The sequence below is a fragment of the Diachasma alloeum genome, unplaced genomic scaffold (genome assembly GCF_001412515.2).
Source record: "Diachasma alloeum isolate Michigan unplaced genomic scaffold, Dall2.0 Dall_scaffold_00275, whole genome shotgun sequence".
In the NCBI taxonomy this organism is placed as follows: Eukaryota; Metazoa; Arthropoda; class Insecta; order Hymenoptera; family Braconidae; genus Diachasma; species Diachasma alloeum.
This window is the reverse complement of record NW_021680414.1, coordinates 203,443-226,026: the sequence shown is the minus strand read 5'-3', so window position 1 is coordinate 226,026 and position 22,584 is coordinate 203,443. Positions and strand designations below refer to the sequence as shown.

At 40.8% G+C, this 22,584-nt stretch overlaps 1 protein-coding gene across 1 annotated transcript in view; it reads right to left on the bottom strand.

Annotated features, from left to right (window-relative positions):
- Positions 1-18,253, bottom strand: part of LOC107037951 (glutamate-gated chloride channel) — a 239,727-nt gene extending 221,474 nt beyond the window's left edge. The window contains exon 1 of the mRNA XM_015256785.1: positions 18,206-18,253. Within this exon, the coding sequence (XP_015112271.1) occupies positions 18,206-18,223 (18 nt within the window). The 5' untranslated portion in view covers positions 18,224-18,253. The remainder of the gene's footprint in view (positions 1-18,205) is intronic.
- Between the last annotated feature and the right edge of the window lie 4,331 nt (positions 18,254-22,584).

The window sequence follows — 22,584 nt, the reverse complement described above, 5'->3', positions numbered from 1 at the left end:
TACTGTAGAGCGATTAGGAAAAGTTTGTATCGCTTAGCTTGCTGGGCGGTCTTCGAGGTGAAGTCGGAACCCTCGAGGATCGTTCAGCGATCTCATTTACGAGTGTAAAAAAAAATAATAATAATAATTGTGACGGCGATTTTTCCCAACGTAGACTAAAATGAACGGGTTGGATCCGAAGGCTTGAATCCGCAAATAATCCCATACTGAACGGTAGCCGTAGTGTGTCACCTTTGGCCTCTTCCACTTCGATGTTCCCTGAAGTTTTCGAAAATCCTAGAAACGATAGAAATGCCATAACCGGAAAACGAGAAGCCAGCTACTCTTTTGAGGAACTGATGTCGGACGCCAGTTGATTTTTGTTTCCGCGGTATCAACGAACCGCAGCCAAAGGGAACCAAACGAGAAGAAATCTAGACTCAAAGAAAACTAGGGAAAATCGAAGGGAGAGGTTGCGGAATTATTTCGACTAGCTCGGAGGAATTCGGAGAGCGGGGTAGGATCGGTCGCTCGGTCTTAGGAAAAGGTGTCGCGCAACCCAAAGAAATATTCAGAATGCTCAAAACCAAGATCGGAAAATTAATTAAATCTGAGACATGAGAATTACATTAAATTGCCCCGTGATTTATTTCATTTATCAGAATCAACTCAAAATAAACGGAAATTCCAACTTCATTCACTACAATATATTCCCGAGAGAGAGTAGACGTATGGACCTTGAGAGAAAGAGATATTCGCGAGAGAGGGAAAGAAGGGGAAAAACCCTGAATGTGTATGATCTCTCTGCACCACCGGAAACGGCGTGCATGAGGATCCTTACATGTACAAAACCGCTGGCGACGAGGAGTTTACGAAAAGGGGAATGAAAACGAATATTTACCGACGGAGAAAACTCGAGGAATGGAATGAGCACTCACAAGGTGCCCTCATTTCGCATTTTCGAATTTTCCCTCAATCAGGAGTCTTGTGGCGTCACCTCTAATATGGGGAGCTCACGAGCTTCTATTCGACGGAGAATCATAATGAGGGGAATGAAATATTAGGGAAAATGCTACGGGACGGAAAGCGCTCCCAATTGAGGCGTCAACGCGTTCGAGCAAAGAAATAATGCCAAGACAGCACCACAGCTACATCCACACCACGTGGAGGGCATACGTACACGTATAACCCCCATTCTATTTATTAATTCCCCACTTATCACGAACACGTAGACTACACGTACACTTCACGTACGCGTACGTGTACACGTACACGTACACTTCTTAAATATAAAGAGAGTATTTGTGAATCGATTATGCACTCAATTGGTGCACTTCTCGTTCTACAAATACCAATTTTCCGGAGAGGGCAGGAGGTCGTCATTCGAGGATACCGTGGCCTGTGCATTCGCCTCCCATGGTCCTCCTACGGATTTTCGGGGGAAGTTATGCCCTACTGCCCTTTCGGGAGTGTGCACTTGGTATCAGAGGATATCCTTACCATTTTCCCTCCGATCCTCAGTCCACGAGGAGTCCTCTCGGCATCGATTCCCTGAGCTCCCTCAAAAACGATGCGACTGGGATAATGGCAGAACTGCGAATGGCTCCAGCGTTCGATCGAGATTCTCGGGCGGCGGTGGGCGACTGAGGCGCCACGTAGCCAGTCGCTGGAGAGTCACTTCTGCGGTCAGTGGAAACTGCCGCTCGGGAATATTGGTTCAAATTTTAAACCCCGAATTCGGAGTTTTGAGATAATTTATATATTTAATGTGCATGGCACTTTTTGCTTCCTCGAACTCAAATAGTTTAAAACCGAACTTTAACCGGAAGTTACTAACTTTAACGGAACAAAACTCGGATTGAGGGGAAAATATAGGCAGCTGTTCGCCTTTTATTAATGCGAATGCACTTTTCAGCTGAGTGAGTGCATATTTCGTAGTTGTCACTCTCCCGGGAGTTATTAGGGGATCACCTTCAACAAAACCGTAAATTAAAAATGGCCCATGGCAATCCATGCAGACGAGAGGGCTAAGTTCACCCACATGACCTTCCAACCGTACCAGTGAGCCCAATAACCCCACGAAACGCGTAAACTGGGGAGCGTGAGCATTTCAGCTCAACCTCGGTGATCAGCAACTAACACTCAACGGAACTTACGAGATCTCACCGGGAGGCTCAGTCTATCGGCCACGAATGCCAGTGGAGACTCGTTCCACTCAGAATTCGTGAAACTAAAGAAAATATAAATCGAAACAGTAAGTACAACTGACTGTAAATTTATCCTGAACCGTAATAACCCTAACCGTAAATCCCTCAATCCGAAACTAAACCGGAAGTGAACTCGAAGCCTCAAGAATTTAATTATATATTTTTACTTCGACTGAATATTTTACTTTTAATCGTTTCTAACGTGGATCGACACTTTTTCCATATTTAATTTTTAAAGAATTGAACATTATTTTCCCGCGGATGTGGATGTCCTGATGTTCTGACGACCGATATCCAAAGCTTGAGCTAAAATTTAGGGATGTTTCATCTCCCTTCGATAGGGGTGCCAACCTTCAGGGGGGATATGACGCGATTCTCTCTCCTAACAATATTTACTCACCTCGTTTACTCTCTCTCTCTCTCTCTCTCTCTCTCTCTCTCTCTCTCTCTCCTTACAATCCTTTCTATCGAAAATCCGCATTTTTCCAATTCTGCGGTGAACTCTCGAACAGGTGGCGGAATTTCTGAAATTCCGTCACATAATAATAGTGATCGCGGCATGCCCGCGATAGTCACGGTGGTGTCGGGCTAACGACCCGGCGGCACCTATACCCGGTTCCGTCATCGAGCCGCGGCAGGGCCTCCCATAATCGGGCCCTCTCGGATGGGGACCATGGATCAGATGAAAGGGGTGAACGATCCGGATCCAACGGTAACAACCCGACTGTTAGAAGGATTAGGTGGACGAAGGAACTGAAGGAGGACCTGGTGCAATGCTGGCAAGACAGTGAGCCGAGGCAGGCGGGATACATGGCAAGGATGCGAGACTTGTGATGTGCAATGCACCCTGAGTTTTCGCAGTGAGCACAGCAACACTTGAGAGATCAAGCCGCCCATTTGTGTCGGCAAGGATACGATGTGCTGCTCATTCCACGGGAGAGGGGGGGGGTGGATTATCATCCACCTGGCTTGCCCCAAAGCGGGTGCTGATTTGCAGCTGGAGAATCCGACTCAACAGAGAGGTGAGGAATCTGAGGGGCCCTCACGAGAACTAGGGGCAAGGAGTGAGAGAGTCACTGGGAAGTTTCGTTTCCGGCATGAACAACTGGCATCTGAGAATAAGGCACTGACCGCCACCCTCCCCGGGGACATTGATTTGCTCGGCCTGAACTGGGCTAAGTATGATGAAGCTCTTCGTTTGAAGCCTCGAGCTCCCACACTGGGTTCGTTTGAGGCGAAAACACCAAGGTGCATCGCGCAGCTTCAGAGCAAGATTGACGAGGCGAGGAAACAGGCATCGCGCATTCAATGTGTGATTGATCTTATCACCAGTGGTAAGGCATTTACTGCCCGTGTTCGCAAAATATCTGTGGATTTGCGCTACCATCATCATACATTGAATGAGGCTATCCTCCTTGTAATTAGGGAGAGATTTGTTGAGAAGGTGCGCGTTTTAGGAACCACAAAGCGATTTTTGGAGAAGCGGTTACATCGGATCGTTGACAATTCTGTCTTCCTCTCTGATCCCAATCGCTGGTTCGAACCAGCTTCGCCTGTGCCCGATAAGATACCTTCGGTCGAGCAGGTTGAGGATTTCTGGGGAGGTCTGTACGGGCAGGCACCTGATCTCATAGTGGAGACTCCAGCCCTCAGGGAATTTCTGTCGGGTACATCGTAGACAGCGTGTAGAATTCTCACGAGTCACTCAGGAAGAGGTCCAATCTGCATTACGAGGCATGAAGAACCATGCCGTTGCAGGGCCTGATGGCATCCATGCCTTCTGGTGGAAGAGGTTTACCTCTGTACATGGCCATCTGGTTCGGATATTTACGGCGTTCATCGAAGGCAGTGAGCCTCTTACTGAGTGGTTGGTGGAGGGAAGAACTGTGTTGCTCCCGAAGAAGGGGGACCTGCCCAACCCGGCGAATTATCGACCGATCACATGCCCGAATACTCTATATAAGCTCTTCACAGGCATCTTGAATGAGCGTATCCTCCATGATATACAACCAGTGTGTCAGAAAATTCATGAACTGCGGAAGCAGAGGCTGTTAGGTTGTAAGGAAGGTTTACTCGTCGATCGTTGCGTATTGCGTGATTCGATGCAGTTTCATCGCAATCTGTCAGTGGCCTGGGTCGACTATCGCATGGCATTCGATAGCACGAGCCATGAGCTCATTTTCCTGCTATTGGAGTGCATTGGAGTAGAGGGCCACATAGTGAGGTGCATTAGAGACCTCGCGCCACTCTAGAGAACGCGCTTTATCATAACATCTGGTGAGGAGAAGCTGACTTCTGGGTTGGTGCAATTCGAGAGAGGAGTCTTTCAGGGTGATACCCTAAGTCCTCTTTTGTTTTGCATCTCACTAATGCTGCTATCTGTTGCACTGCTTTGTGTTGGAGGATATCAAGCCGAAAGGCCTGGAGATAGGAGGCATCAGGTAAGCCATGTATTTTACATGGATGACCTGAAACTGTTTGCCTCGGGAGAGCGACAACTCAAACTTCTGTTTGACATGGTTCCGGTGTATTCACGTGCGGTCGGAATGAGTTTCGGTTTGGACAAGTGCGCCGTTTACTACCTGAAGAGGGGCAAAGTCGGTAACGATGTGGGTGATCTTCAGCTAGTGGATCGAAGCGTCATACATCACCTTGGCGCCGAAGAGTTCTACCGATATCTTGGTTTCAATCAGCGATACATAGTGGACGCAGTTACGGTCAAAGAGACTCTTCACGAGGAATATCAACGGCGACTCCGCAGAGTTTGGAAATCCGAACTTTCCGGCAAGAATAAAGTGCCGCAACCAATATGTTCGCTGTTCCAGTGCTTCTTTACTCCTTTGGCGTCCTTAAGTGGAGTAGAGATGAACTGAAACAGCTAGACAGAGATACCCGTAAGCTGATGAACATCCACAGGAGTCTGCATCCACGCTCTTCGTCCCCGCGGTTATATTTCCCGCGAGATAGTGGGGGGCGAGGACTTCTCAGTTTGGAGTCTCTTCATGAGCGTCTGGTCCTTGGTTTGGCATGTGACATTATGAACGGATTGGATTCGCATTTGAAGTTCGTACATGATCATGAACGCCAAACGCCATTGTTCTGCATCTCGCTGATGCCCCTGTCTGTTGCATTACGTGGTGTTGGTTGGGTACCAAGCCGGGAGACCTGGCGACAGGAGGCATCAGGTTAGCCATATATTTTATATGGATAACCTGAAGTTATTTGCCTCAGGAGAGCGGCAACTCAAGCTCCAGCTTGATATTGTTGCGGTGTACTCACGAGCGATCGGGATGAGTTTTGGGTTGGACAAGTGCGCAGTTTTCCACATGAAGAGGAGGAAGTTTGGGGATGGAAGGGAAGAGGTGCAGCTGGTGGATGGAAGCATCATTGGACATCTTAGCGCCGAGGCGTCGTATAGATATCTTGCCTTTAATTAGCGATCCGTAGTGAATGCTGAAGCGGTCAAAGCAACTCTTCGTGAGGAGTATCGTCGGCGGCTTCGGAAAGTCTGGAAGTCGGAGCTTTCCGGCAAGAACAAAGTGGCCGCGACAAATATGTTCGCTGTTCCAGTTCTTCTGTACTCCTTTGGGGTGCTCAAATGGAAGAGGGATGAGCTGAAGCAGTTGGACCGAGATACTCGCAAGCTCATGAATATACACAGGAGCCTGCATCCCCGGTCTTCGTATCCGCGTTTGTACTTCCCGCGAGACAGTGGAGGACGAGGACTTCTCAGTCTAGAGTCTCTCCATGAGCGCTTGGTCTTTGACTTGGCCTGTGACGTGCCCGGGTAGAAATTCAACCGGGGATTCAGCCGCAACTCGGGTGAGCGCGAGCTCAGCCTCGGCTTGCCGCTTGACCCGAGTTCACGCCGCGACACGCCGCTCCATACCGGCTCACAGTCGAACGCTCATCAGACGGCACAACCCGGCACTTGAGTTTGAACTGTGGCTCAACGCTCAGAACTCAGCTCCGATTGAGTCGTGTCGTTTCGAGTGGAGGGTGGAATAGAATGATATTGATGCATTTTTAGAATATCGATTTAAAATTTGAATACTTTGGAAAATCCTTATCTTCTTATACTATAAAAAAAATGGAATTCCACTGAACTTTCTATAAAATTTGAAATTTACTGATTTTTCCCTCTGTCATCGAATATAAACCCTGGCACTTTCTCTAAGAATTCCTATTGAATTTCTATTGGAGCTCTATGAGAATTCTATTCAAGTTTTATTGCAATTCTATTGAAAAATTGTATTTTTTTTTGCGTCAATTCCATTGAAAATTATGCAACTTTCCCCTGCATTTTTAATAGATATTTGTTTGTAGAAAAAAAATCCATTGATTTTTCTAGATAATTTATTCTGTTAGGATTACTTCCACAGCAACTATTGGGCATGAATTTTCCAAGTTTTGTTCCTGCATTTGATTAAAAGAAAAGAAGAAAAACCGAGCGGAAGAAACTTGAAAATCTTACGCCTAAGAAAATCTATCCCCTATAGAAAAATCCGTGCTCGTAACCGAGGGTTACCCATTGGTTTTTGCGTCAATTCTCGGCTTCCTCTTCGACATAGCATACACATGATATACTCATTCGAAAGTTTATTAAATAACCTTCAAAGTGACACCTGATTCATCTAAATTCGACCATCTTTCATTGACTTACAAGAGTTTTAAGCAAAAAATGAATTTTTATGGTTTACTTGAAAAATTAATGTTGGATGGATTTTTTGGTACTTCTAAGTAGACTAGACGGGAATATTCATAAATCATTTTGAAGGGAACTTTATGCCCTTCAAAATGCTGTATGATAAATGTAATTTGCTCCAATTTTCATCGAGTTATTGTAGATTGTTTCCATTTTTTCCGTTATGTCACACCTCAAAAAGGACAGTTTTTACTATTTATCGAGGCCTTAGACTTGACCAACGGGGATTTATCATATGTCACTTTAAAGGTCTCATCGAGATCTTCAAATTCATATACTATATTATCTACCCCATCACCTAGGTTAATTGCTGTAAGCGATAATGTAACGATTTTAGCATGTCACGTTTTAAAAATCTCCATGTTTTTCCTTTGAATGGCCAAATTCACTCGATTTGAGTTGGAATCTGTGAAGATATTTCATACTTATGTGAAAATATATTGAATTACCCAGGAATTGACATCTAGTTTACTAATTTAATCATCTTCATTTTTCATGCACTTATGAGAGTTTTTAGGCAAAAAAATTGAGTTGTTATGGTTGACCCTAAACATTGAGTTTGGTTGCCGTTTTCGGTACTTCCAAGTAGACTAGACGGGAATATTCATCCACTAATTTGAAGCACATTTTATGTTCTTCAAAATGATGTATGATAAGTATCATTTACTCCAATTTTCATTGTGTTATTGCAGATTATTTCCATTTTTTCGGTTATATCACACCTCAAAAATGACAGTTTTTACTATTTGTCGAAGCCTTAGACTTGACCAACGGGGATTTATCATATGTCAATTTGAAGGTCTCATCGAGATCTTTAAATTGATATCCTATATTATCTGCCCCATCACCTAAATCAATTGTTATAAGCGATAATGTAGCGATTTTAGCATGTCACTCTGAAAATTCCGTGTTTTTCCTCTTAAATAGCAAGATTTGCTTGGTGTGCGTTGGAATCTGTGAAGATATCTCATTCTTAACTCAAAATATATCAAATTATCTTGGAATTGATCGTTGATTTATTCAATTATCTCCATTTGTCATCGACTTTTGAGAGTCTTTATACGACAATTGAATTTTTATGGTTTACTTTAAAAATTCACTTCCGTTGGGGATTTTGGTACTTCTATGTGGACTGGATAGAAATATCCATACATAATTTTGAAGGGCATTTTATATTCTTTAAAATGGTGTATGATAAATGTAATTTACTCCAATTTTCATTGAGTTATTGCAGATTATTTCCATTCTTCACGTTATGTCACACGTAAAAAATTACAGTTTTTACCGTTTATCTAGGGTTCAGATTTGACTAGAGAGGATATGTCACATGTCAACTTGAAGGTCTCATCGAGATCTTCATATTGATACTTTATATTATCCATTCGATTCACTAGATGCATTGTTATAAACGATGATGTAACGATTTTAGCCATGTCACGTGTTGAAAAGTGCCAATTTCTTCCTCTCAATGACGAGACTTTCTCGGTTTCTGTCCGAATCTATGGAGATATTCCATACTAAGCTGCAAATACATTGAATTACTTCAGCCTGATTCATTCATTTATCTGCAATTTCCATTCATTTATAAAAGATCCTATTCAGAAAATAAATTTCCATGATTTTATCGTAAAGTCAGTTTGGATTGGATTTTCTGAAACGAATAAAACTCATCATATACCATTTTGAAGGGTATTTATTTTTCTTCAAAATGATGCATAATATTTCTGATCCCCAATAGGGCAATTCGTAATCGTGACGCTGGTCCTTTTTTGGGTTTGCATGCTAATTCCGTCCTCTCTTTTTGATAAACCATATATATTTTATACTCAAATTGATATGAGAATTATTGGATTCTGGTCATTTCTCATTCTCAGTATGGAACTTATAGGCAGAAAATTGTTATTTTTCTTCATTTTTTTTCTTTTATTGCAAGAAAATTGTTTTTTCGCGTCTAACTTGAAAATTTAACTTTGTCTGGATTTTTCTATTTCTATTTCTATTTGAATTGAATCAGCAGGAAAGTTAACGTATCATCTTGAAGGGTATAACTGGTTCTTCAAATTGTGATGTATAGAGTACGATTTGATTGAATTTTCAGGAATTTATTGGAGACTTTTGTTGTTTCGAAGCTCATGTCACACCCCAAAATTCGATCTTTTCATTCATTTTTGGACCTTTGTACTTGGCCAATGTATAATTTTTCTTCATTACGTCCACTTGATCCATTGTTATAGGTAATTGGTTCGAATTTGGCATGTCACAANTACGATTTGATTGAATTTTCAGGAATTTATTGGAGACTATTGTTGTTTCGAAGCTCATGTCACACCCCAAAATTCGATCTTTTCATTCATTTTTGGACCTTTGTACTTGGCCAATGTATAATTTTTCTTCATTACGTCCACTTGATCCATTGTTATAGGTAATTGGTTCGAATTTGGCATGTCACAAATTGAAAATTTCACATTTTCTCATCGTTTTGTCCTGAATTATTATTTTTTGACTTGATTATCAGTAGAAATCGCATATCAGTTGTGAAGCTCATTTTTCACAGACTCATGAGATTTTTTGGCAAACATTTATTCCTCAATGGGTTATTCGAAAATTCAAATTGCGATGGATTTTCTAGCGCTTTGAGTCGAATCAGCGGAGAAATCAATAGATCATCCTTAGCGGGCATTTTTCGTTCTTCCAATTGTGACGATGCGGGTTTTATGCTATATGGTGTATGTGTCAGATTTTGTAAGTCACAAATTGGAAAGTTGTTATTTCAGTGTTTTGTCCCGAGCTGATGTCTTTCTCGTAGAATAACTCGTAGAAATTCTATGTCCGACATGAAGCTCATTGAATAAACTCCAAATCGAGAGATTGACCACTTTATTTCAGCCATTTTTCGCAGACTTATAAAAGTTTTAGGCGAAAATTGATATTACTATTGAAAAAAAAATCACTATGACTTGTTTGGATATAATCAATCCAAATTAATGAAATCTGTTTGGTATGATTCTTGATTTATTTAAATCTTAATCGGTTCGATTAGGCGCTTAATATTCGATTTGAATCAAGAATGTTCAATTTTGATGGAGTCTCTTATTGGTGCAGTTGTCAAGTGACTTCGATCAGTCGATGCAATCAAGAATTTGACTTAAGAATTCGAGAATGAAGAACAGATACAAATATTTGCATCAGTTCTTTAGTATCGAATTCAGTATCAGAACCATGCAGCCTAACTAGCGCGCGTCTTGCCTAGTAGGAACATAAAAACCTATTTACTTTCTTGCACCAAATTTTACCTTAACAAAAAGACTCTATGAAGTTGCATAATTTCCTATAGAATCGGCGCAAGGAACGAATGGAATTCTAATAGAACTTCCAGAGTATTCTCATAGAATTCCAATAGAAATTTAATAGAAAGCGCTAGGTTTTTCTGTTGAATTTTTTCATGCATGTTATTTTGGCATACCTGTATTCAACATTTCCCTAATAAATCGTAGAATATTCTTAGAACTCGTAGGCCTATCGAAAAATGAAGGATATCCTCTCCTGTAGCGTTGATAATTAATAATAAAGGTTCGTTAACGTTTTTCAAGTGATTATTTTTCTTGATTTTGTTTGTTGTATTCGCGAGAAAAAAGACAGTTTTGACTACGTTTCAGTGAATTGTTCTACTTCNGTTATTTCTGATGAGCTTGTGATTGTTCATCTGAAAAAGCATGCCATCTTCACATTTATTCGATTGTTTTTTCGCTCAAATCACGATGCCATCGGACCTGTCAAATCATTATTGAGGTTAAGTATACTGGGATTGAGTAATTGGAGATGAACCTGAGGTTGAGCAGTGGCCATTCAACTAAAGCCCGGCGAAGCGTTTCGCGTAATAGTCTAACGTTGGGCTGTGAGCGCGTGACGCGGCTCAACCTCGGGTACATGTGACGCGCGTGGAGTTTATCCCAAGCTGGGGCGGAGTGACGTATTTCTAGCTGGGATACGAGTTCCGAGCCGAGCTCGAGTGGCGTGATTTCTACCCAGGTGATTAATGGCTTGGATCCTCTCTTGGATTTTGTTCATGACCATGAACTCCATGGGATTCAAGCCTTTCTGTATAAGGTAGCGGATACCGCGGCTGAGGCTCTTGGCTTGGAATTTCGTCGTGGCTGAGGTGGTCATTTAGCTCGTAATTCACTAGCCAGCATGACCAAATCTCGGCGAAGAGCGACGATCAAGGAGGTGGAGCAGTCCACCTTGCTCCGTCAGCACCTTGTCAGGCCCATGCATGGCGTATTCTTTCATCATGTGGAAGGGCAGGGTCTGTCCGTCCAGCTGACTTTCTCTTTCTTGAAATCTGCTGGATTCATGTCTGAAACTGAGGGTTACATATGCGCGTGTCAGGATGGCGTTATAAACACCTTGGTCTATCGGAGTCGCGTTATGGGGGTGTAAGTTGCAGATACTCGATGTCGAGCATGTAGACAATCCCCGGAAACTCTAACGCATCTTTTATCGGCTTGTCCGACGTATGCAATTACGAGTTATGTTCATCGTCATAATGCAGCTTTGAGAGTACTGTATTATCATTTCCGGTACTCCTATGACAGAACGCCGGTGCTGTTGTCCGATGTCATTGAGTCCTCGTCTCAGGATGAAAGCAATATAACAGCTAAAGAAGAGGAGAAATGGCTCAAGTATCAACCACTCCTGTTTGAGCTAGGTCAACTGAACCGGGGCGTCAGAGTAAAATTGGTTATCCTCATTATTGACTCTCTGGGGGGAATGAAGCAGTCTTTTATATCCGCACTCAAAATCATCCCAGCTTGTAGGCGTCATCCTTTCATATTAGCTGGCCAAATGCAGAAAGCTGTCATCCGTGGGGCCCTTCGTTTACTCAGACAGCATGATTCCGGACTGCAGTAGAGCTCACCCTCTGGTCAGAGGGAGCACTATTGCAGAGCGATTAGGAGGAGTTTGTATCGCTTAGTTTTCTGGGCGGTCTTCAAGGTGAAGTCGGAGCCCTCGAGGATCGTTTAGCGATCTCATTTACGAGTAAAAAAATAATAATAATAATCATGGCAAGTATTAAATTGGGAAGGAAAAGAAAGAATGGAATCAATTGCGAGACGCGAACTTTAGAGGCGAGTTTCAGAGGAAAGACAAAAATGTGTAAATAATAGAATGCAATTGGGGAAATTACAAATTCATTACAATATATTGAAGAGCGAATTGATATGACGGCGAGCTAAAATGGTTGAGCCTAGCAAATATGAAAGTGACATGGAATGGAATAGTCTGGCAAATTGGACTGCTAACTAACTCGGTTGTGAGGGAAAATGGAATACTGGGGTTAGGTAAAATAACGCTTTGAAGCGGATCGGCTACATACCCTAATTTACCCCACGGTCTGAGCAGTGAATAGTATTCTCGCCCAGTTTAATCCGAAATTCAATTTTACATCCCATCATCTAATTTACCAATAAAAAGAAAAAAAATCATCTAATTTAGTTCCATCATTCAATTTGCCCAACTATTTGATAATTTTTTTTCTGCCTCTTTAAAAATTATATAACATGATCTGAACTTCGTGATCGTGGTAAAGGACACCGACATGAGTATACAAAAAACAGTTATATCCGTTGCGTAGTTTTAAAGATATTCTATATGATGGATTTTCATAAAAAGTTGAATATCTCTAACACTACTAATGCGATTGGACTGATCTTCAATACGAACCTCTGTTATCATTAGAGATAGCTGAATTTATAATGTGTTATTACGGTTAATATTGCAGCCCTTAATTAGATAACATCACTCTTGAAATTTTTGAGTAATTAAGTATCATCAATTCAAATATTCAAATTTTCAACTATTTTATCAATCAATAAGTTGAGGTAAAAAGATCGACGATTACTTGTGTAATCGAAAATCCCCTTTCAAGAAATTTGAATTATTCACTTAGTAGTAAATTGACAGTTTCATATCATAAATTTGAAATATATCATTATTCGTAAAAAAAATCAGATTATTAATATTATATTATTTGAAAAATTGAATCAACATATTTTAAACCTTCAATAATGTAAGGGTCAAATCCTTGTCATATTACAGAAATTTAATATTGATGGGAATCCCTGGTTATCATGAGAGGAAGATTCCATCGAAATTTCAAGTTGATATCTCGATTTTTACACAAGTTGGAGCGCGTACAACGATTTCAATGGGTAAACAGAAAAATCGCCATATCGCCAAAACTTCGTATAAACGAAGATGAATAAATTGAGATGAATATTTTCAACAAGAATCTAAATCGGATCACTAGTTTTGAAGATATGGGACATTCCACGCTATTTTTTCGATCAAAAAAATGCGTGTTTTTTTTTACCACAATTTGTTATATTGTGGAGGAGCCCGCGATGAGCCAATGTCTAAAAAAAAAGTGAAATTTTTTTTTTTCAAGTTATGGCAAGTCAAAATTTTTTATCTTGAAAAATATGCGTATTAGAGAAAAAATTGATTTGCAATTTTCCTTCAGAAAAGAGTGTGTGCGAAATTGCCTTTAGAATTCAAATTAATTACTTAATAACAAAGGATGGTTATCACAAGATGCTGGATTCCATAATCACCAATTTGTAAACACAATATTTAATTGCACAACTCAAAAAAACACACTCTAGGTATTGCAAAACAACGCGAATAATTGTACTATTCACGGAGTTACGTTTAACTTTATCAAGGTACTCTCGCTAACTGCCAGTTTCTCGTTCCTCGTCAGCTGATCACGTATTGACCCTGAAATTTTGAGGATCACGTGATTGACTTCAGGCGCGTGGCGTGGTTACTTCCAGCAATCGCGAACATATCGCCCGTCTTGTTCTCCGTTAATTAGAACGAAGGAGGTTGCTATCTGAAACAGTCTAAAAAAAATTCAATGTGTCAATACTTGAGTGATTGTTACGCAATTAGAGGGGGTGCACCGCCCGCCATGGCTCCGCCCGCCATGGCATCTCCAACGCATCGTGGAATCGGCTTGACGATTCGTATCGTGTATGTAAAGGTACTTGTTCACAGCTTCACAGATCTGACTTTGCCTCCTGTCCTGGGTAGAGCGCTATGACCCGAGCTAGCGGCCACTGGCTTGGAGGAGTTGATGGGTCCTTGATGAGAACTATGTCATTGATCTGAAAGTTCTCTTGTTCCGAAGTTCACTTCTGACGCGTCTGCAATGAGTGGAAGTATTCGTTCCTCCATCGATTCCAAAAATTCTCATTAAGATGGTGGATGAACTGCCAACGCGATAACCTGTTTGAATTCAACTCTAGAGTTGAGGGAGTTGGGACTGCATGCAGAGGTCTGCCAATCAGAAAGTGTCCTAGATGAGAAGAGCTGCATCTTCTGGATCATCGCGAAAGAGTCCAAGTGGTCTTGAATTCAAGTTGGACTTAATCATGCTGAGAAGGGTAGTGTATTCTTCAACGGTCGGGGTGCAGTTGTCCAGCAGTCTCTTCATCAGGGTCTCGACGGATTTTACCCCTGCTTCCCAGAGATCGTCAAAGCGAGGAGAACTGGGTGGAACGAAGTGCCACTCAATCTTCTTGGAGGCAATATTGTGCTGCACGTCCGGGTTTTGGTGCAATTGCTCCGTCACATCTTGAAAGGTGGTACCATTGTCACTCTAGAGGTCAGATGGTAGTTCAAATTTTCAACTAATTCACCAATCAATAAGTTGAGGTAAGAAGATCGACGATTACTTGTGTGATCGAAAATCCCCTTTCAAGAAATGGTTAATGGTTAAGCGGTGATTTGTATTGCAAAGAGGGCATACGACCTTTTGATCGGTTATTGTGCGCATAACCTTGACTGTTGCTTTGTTGTATTAACGCGTTGCAGCGGGACCAGCTGGAAGACGATCCAGTCGTCTGGCGCGTTCATCGAGAAACTCCTTGACATCGTAGAAAGAGGGAAACGCGTTAATGTTGTTGACGTCCAGCTCCTAATGCTTGCACGTCTCAATGTCGAACTTATTTACGGTGAGGTAGACCAAAATGTCATCCCATTGTTCGACTTTTCTGTTCAGGTTTCCTAAGATTTCACGTGCGCGTACGGTCTGATCATGAATACGAGGAGCTTCATCAGCCGACTCATTTTTCATCTTTGTGATGCTAAATAGCTCTTTCAAGTGTGTCCAAACGAGCCTACTCTCATCTTCGTATCTGTCGTTTAAAATTTTCTACACAGAAGCATTATTCTCATCGTTCACTACAATGTTGTCGATAAGATCGAGGGCTTCACCTTCAAGAGATGCGCGAAGGAGGAAAAACTTCTGGATGGTTACTAAGGTAATATTCCCATGGACCAGTTTCACATAAAGCCCCTTGAAATTATTCCATTTGGAAATTTTTCCATTAAATTTTGGGGTTTTGATCTTCTCGACTTGAAAAATGAATTCTCAAGGGGATGACATCATGAGCTTGAGGGATTACAGGAGCAGGTGTGAAATTATCCATAGCCTCGTATAGCAGGGTCAGATCATGAGAATATTGAGTCTCTATCTGTATAAATTTGGACTCAATGAAGTAAAGATTTTTCTTCTCGTCCTCAGTGGCTAATCTGTGCAGACGTCTGTCCAAGACCTTGATCTCCAGGTAATAAGTCTTCAACTGCTTCCACGCGACCTTCACCGGGCTGAAAGTCTTGCACTGTTGTGGTAATGCCCTGAAGCCAGCAACAACGCCTTCCAAGGTTGCAAAACGTCTTTCTTGTGTCTCCAGGGTTTCCTCAAAAGTGTCACCGTCAGCGATGAGAGACGCATCTATGGCTGAGTGAAACTGGTTCATTTTTCACTGCTGAATCGCTACCTACATAATGAATAAATGTAAAAAAAAATGAAAAAGTCACTTGATCATTCAAGCAGTACGACGTCCAGGGTGCTCAACAATGCTCAAATATTGATCACTCACTATTTATTCACTCCACTCACTCACTTTTCAACTTCAATTTAATTTGTTGGATATTCATGTGATTAATTTGAAATAAGTTTGAAATTTTAGTTCAGTTGATTCATTTCGATTGCCTTATAAATCGCGTGGTACGGCACCGAACTTCATTGGTATGATTTATGGCGCGTGCGAGCCACGTGCTGTTGATACGGCACTGAGCGTCACTGCTAATTTTCTCAGGTGAAACGACACAGGATTCATGGAAAAAAATGCAAGGATTTCATTCTAGCTTACGTGTGAGTGCGTTTTCTTTGATTATTTTACAACAATCGAACTCAAGATATATTCTAACTGTTGTTGAGACAAGAACAAATTCTGCGAAAACCTGACTGAATTTGACTGGAGGGTGACAGGTATGCAGGTGACTCATGAGGGTGGGGCAGGGGTATTCGTCACTTGATTAAACTTCCGTTCGCAATAAATGTGGCGGTCCTAACTAATATCAAGGGATATTTTTGTTATTGATTGATATTTACTTGCACAAAGTAACTAGCCAATCAGATGCAATTCCTATTGGCTTGGGAATAAATACCAGCGCTTCATGCATTGACTCCATTCGTGATGGAAATATCGTGACGAGTTTTACTTCTCCACACTATAATACAGTATTAATGATGCGTGGTAGATTTTGCTGCAATCCGTTTTCGAAAACAGGCCATTCGAAGATTTCAAAAAAGACGTTTGCTGTAAACGATCAATTTCGAGCACAATTTCTTGAACAGATTGTTGATTATTTGTTGTGTGAATTCATTTGTCATAGCTGTTATAACGGTCTGAACCGTAAGCGAAAAGAAAGAGAAAAACAACCTGTAGCTGATTGTGATAATACATTACAAGTTGAATTGGATGACTCAGATGCAGAAGCCGAAGCAGAAAAAGAAGGAGAACCAGCAATAAAATTCAGAATTTGAGGAAACTAAACCTGAAATCTTCTTTCGTCTGATAAATGAAGCTTTGCATCTAATACGACATCCCAACATCCCCAAAGACTGAACACGACGTTCGACTGAGGATTTCAAAGAACCTGATGACATATTCTTGGGAGAAATGAAGACAAGGCTGAAGGAAGCCGAAACGCCAGCGGAGAAAATCAACATCCTTACAAATTTACCCAGCTCATAGACCTGCAGAAAAATCGAAAGGACATTCAACATTATATATCATGCAGCACATTCAGCCGTTGAATTTCATCACCAACATCAGCTGGGAGCCCGGGTCCCTCAACGCACTCATAAATCGGGGGTAAGTATTACAACAAAAAAATTAAATCAAAATTTGAAGAAAAAACCTCGCTTCAAATATGCACTTACTATCTGTGGAATAAGAAAATATCATTCCTTCATTCCAATCCCAAATTCCCATAAAGTCATATGTAGGATTTATTCAATAGATGAAGAATTCAAAATTCATTATGGTCGAAAATAATTTCCATGAGGATCTAGTTGAATCTTTTATCAATTGAATTTCGCAGATTAATCATCTATGACTTGTATGTAAGGAACGCTTCTAGTATAGTAAAATAGTGTAAAACGAAATTTTTATAGGCATACTATTAATATTTTTTAGACTACTAGACGGGCAGACCATCGGCAGACCAAATATAGAATATCATTGCCTCAACCTAGAGCATACCGTTGGAATGCATAAGAATGATTTTTTACACAACTAAGTAATTGACCAATTAATAAATAAAGCAAATTGGCAAACTTCCGAAAATGTATGTGTTCAATTCATTACTTTGTTAAAGAAATATAACGACATCGCAAAATTTTTTTCGAAAAAAAATTGTTTATAACAAAATGTGAAAATATATTTATATTTTCTATTGTTAATTGTTCAATCGCAATCAAGCAACTTTTCTCCGCAAAAAACAATGCTCACACCTCCATGACGTGCATATCCGCTAAATTCTACAATAATGCTATGAACCGATTGGCGGGGAAAGTACACTCTTTTGTTTATAAACAAATTTATAACTCGATAACTTCTGAGATGAACTTTACGAAAAAAAGAACTGCAGATCCTAGGAGAGTTATACATATTTTTTGTTAAACAATTGAATTTGTTGTTGAAAAAAAACATAAAAATTGACCTTCAAAAACTCCAACTACTCTCAGCCAATAACGGTCATCACAACAATTTAAAAACAAGAAGTATTCTCATTAATTGGCAATGTTTCGAACACTCTAGGTGTTCCTCATCAGGGCATTTATTAATTCTGCACAAACAAATCAAAAAAACACACATTCTAGCTCAAAATTCAGTCAAATTACAAACCCAGTCTATTGACATCTATTGCACACGTACGACATTCTTAAATTCCATACCTTATCAAAAATCCCCATTTGTTGTTGTGGGGTCTAGACAGACCTGATGCAACCAAAGAAATCCAACAAAAACAAAATCACCCGGTGGTAAATGAAAACCATGTCCGAGTCCATCCTAACCTAAAACCAGGAAAAACATAAGCGTCGTGGCAAACACTGTATCCCGCCAATTTTTTCAAAAAAAAATATAATTCAACGAAGCCAAATCACTGCTAAGTAAAAACGAAGCAGCTACTGATGTTAGAAAACCAAAAGAAAAAAAACCAACTTCAACAAAAAATTACTGAAAGTCGAAAACATCCAGTCATCATGGTGTTTTTGATGAGGAGACTGTGCGTTTTGGCGGGTAAACTCTCACTATAAAAGCTACTAAAAAAGTTACTAAAACTATTACCACCTGTTTGCAACGGCGCCCATGCTACCCCGTTTACAAAAAATGTCCCTAATGCCACAGTAATCAAAATCTCTACTTTACCGTTTGAAAATACAAGAATTGAATCAACTATCACATTCATTCAAAATGAAAAATCCGTTCATTAAAATTATTGTCTAACAAATGAAACAACTATCACATTCATTTCATTCAAACCATCATGTGTCGTGAGCCATGTGTTATATATTGCACAGTAGTGAATCTAAATCCTATTACTTCAACTATCAATAAGAAACCAAACTATCAATGATACTTAATTAATTGGTCATACGCATTCCCTAACTTTCTACAATCCGTTATATAATTTACTGCGTGTTCCCCTTGTTTTTTTATGAAAAACATTTCGAAAATGTCCAAACCGGTCCCCGGAGTAGTTGTACCCAAAATTGAAGTTCTGTTAAAATCAAAACGGTGTTTTGCGTCTTTGGCATGCCGAGAAAGGCCACTCCGATATAATTGAGGGTTCCCTTCACTCCTCTTATGCTCCTTTTCTCTGTCGTCAAAATATCTTGTTGTTTGACCAACATAAATCTTGTCGCAACCACCGCACGGAATCCGATAGACTACATTGTATGTTCGGCCTTTTTCTATTGGATCTTTAGTTGATTTGTAAAAATTCCCATATTTATTTTTAATGGTGGAAATTACTTTAACATCATGTTGACGACAACAACGCTTAAGGTTGCTGGTTAGTTCTTTGGAAAACGGAACAATGAGAGTTTTCTTGTAATCAATCGGCTCCAAAGTTGTCTGAGTCACCTGTTCATTTCTCATCTCTAAAATTGTCCTAATTCTATCATTCAAAATGTTATTAACGAACGCTATCAGATAATCATTAAAAATCAATACTTTTTTGACTAGTCTAATATTCTCATCAAAGAACCTACTGTCGCAAATTTTAAAAACTTTATCAACTAAATTTAAAACCACTGCACGCTTCTGTGCCAAAGGATGAAAAGACTTAAAATTCAACATTCTCCCGGACCAAGTGCTCTTTGTAAACCAATTGAAAATTACACCCTCATTCTCCCTTATTAACCTCACATCCAAAAAGGATATGGACCCATCAACCTCAAGTTCTTGTGTAAACTGCAGATCCATAATTCAAACCCCACTTGTGTTCGAGCCCGTGTGCCTCTGAATTTTTTAATTTGTGATCCCACATCTTCTGTTTGCCGGACATGTATTCTGCCAATGGGATCTGGGATCATACCCCACTTGTGTTCGAGCCCGTGTGCCTCTGAATTTTTTAATTTGTGCATTGATAATTATTGAATTATTTCCCTCATATAGAGGCCCGGAAAGTCGATGGATAGCATATAGCATCCCGCTTTCCAAGTAATTTCTGCTTTAAAAGCATGTAAAGCTTAACCGTGTAAAATAGCCCTTGGGATAATACAGATGTTTAATATACCGGTGAAAATTTCTTTGATTGTGATAAAAACAAATCGCTTTTTCTAAAAAAAAGTATTGGACCGAGCGGGCTGAAATGTTGTACAGAGGTAGTCCACATTAAAATCCATACTCTGAAAAAATTTCAGATTTTTTAAAGTTATTTTAGCCACTTAATTGCTCTCGTTTCCAAAACTTGACCACCGAGAAGGTGGCAGTGGACGTGTTCATATACAATACACAGAAAAGACCGACAAAACAATAAATAAGGTGGAGGAACTCTTAGGAGGAAAAATATCAATCGCGAAAAGAAAGTATTCTGTCGATTCGACGTCAAGTACCTCGAATTCGTAGTGAACAGCGAAGGATTACAGGTTGACCCTAGAAAGACATCGGCGGTCGTAGAGTTCTCAGTACCTAAGAATCTCAAATAGATTCGTCGGCTTCTGAGTATGACTTCCTGGTATGGCTTTTTTATACTAGATTTTCCAACTGTAGCTGAACCTTTGACACGTCTAACCAAAACGAAACAATCTTGGGTTCGGGATACAGAACAGTATCTACGCCGCTGTCGAAATATAGAAAGATTACCAGAGGAATACCACTCGTAGAGAATCTCTGAAGGGCTATTAAATCATCTTAAACCGAGCGCTATCGGTTCGGTCGACAATGAGGATTTGAACGAGTGGAAATTAGTTCTCCCTCAAGAGTTACAGTGTGGAGTCATTAAAGAGAGCCATCATTTGCCGCAGGCTGGATATCAAGCTGGCGATAAAACCTGCCAACGCTTAGCCACCCAATATTACTGGCCAGCGATGTTTGAGAACGTGATGACCTATGTAGGTTCATGTCACGAGTGTCAACGCTTCAAAGTGCAGCAACAACCGCCGGTAAGACAAATGGACCTCGAGCAATCGAAAAACCATGGTTTAGAAAATTGGCGGACATAATGGGACCATTTACGGGAAGTAAAGCCTCAGAGGAGACCATCACCTATCGATGGGGAGCTCCCGGAGAGTTGCTGACCGATAATCGGATCGAGTTCGTAAATAAGAACTTGAAAGGATTGGCTGCTTCAACTAATATGAAGTACCGAACGACCCCGCTATATCATCCACAAGCAAACCCCACTGAGAGAGTGATTTGCTCACGAAAACGATGATAGGAGCCTACGAAGAAGCAAATCACCGTGATTGGGATTGTTACTTGGATGCCTTCAGATTCGCAAACATTACAGCCCAACGCAGTTCTCTGAAAGCCACACCCGCTTTCGTAAACATGAGCTTTCGAATGCTGCTAAGCATCGCTCAGCGTCATTGAATAAACCATCCAATGGACGTTTCGTGGTCAACAAAAAGCATTCCAAAAACTTTTATGAAGTTTCTGACCTAGCTAGTCGTACCCCTAAGGATACCTCAAGAGTGGACATGAAGCCCTATAAGGAAACCTTAGACGACTCTCCGACCGAAGAGTCAAGAGACGAGCTACTCCTTGAGAGTTCGGCTTGAACGTATAGCTTTCGGGTCGAAACCTCTCCTAAGAAGGGAGGTGTGTAGCGAGATTTTCTCGTCACAAGTAAAACATTTACCTACAGAACAAAATCCATAATTCGATGACGGTTGCTAGTGGTATTAATTTATAGTAGATTATATGAGTACGTTGTTAAGACAAGATACGAAACAGCGAGAGAATGGGATGCATCAGCGTCGCATGCAGAATGAATTGGTTACTTTGAGGACGCGGGGTGTTTTAATTCCATGTTGTCAGGGATGCATATCTTCAGGCGAAAGAAATGGTGTTGGCGTAAATCCGTGGATCGTAAGCACTGCAGACTCCTGGAGACCCGACCCCACGTGCCTCCATGACGAGTAGTCCAAGTGTTGGCCCGCGATGAGATTGCTTTTACTGAGCATTGAGAGTTGAGGTGGCTACAAGGTGGGTGAGAACGAGTCTCCGGATGCCAGTATTGCATGTGCCTTTCTTTGTTCAGCGCCCTACAGGATGAGATGGATTCGCAGGTGACCGTCGATTTCTCCAGAGTCAATCATTCTGGAGGGAGAAAGAATACGTCAGAGGAATGGAAACATTCTCGGCAAAGAACATGTGACAATTCCGGTGACACACATTTTATCGTAATTTCTCGGCTGAAAAGACGAGGATTGATCGAGTGAATTACTCGTAGTATGGTGAACCTCATCCACTCTACCGTTCCGCGCTTATGCTGACTCAGCATTGTGAGTCTCACCACTAGAATTCCTCGGAGTAGTCGAGATTGCCTCCGAGGCTGGCTTTCATCAGACTTTCCGTAAAAGTTTGGGTGGCACTCAACATATTGAGCGACAGAGAAGATAGTCTCAAACTAGTCTGGGATCACTGCTGGTACCAGTAAAAATTCCTTACAGATTTGAATAAACAATTTAATTGAAAGAAATAAAATGTTTCCTTGAATTTAATAAAAACTTTCTTCGAAATTAATAATTTAATTATCTTATATAGTTTGTGATGGCGATTTCCAACATTAACCAAACAAATCCTGATCCTCCATCCCCAACGA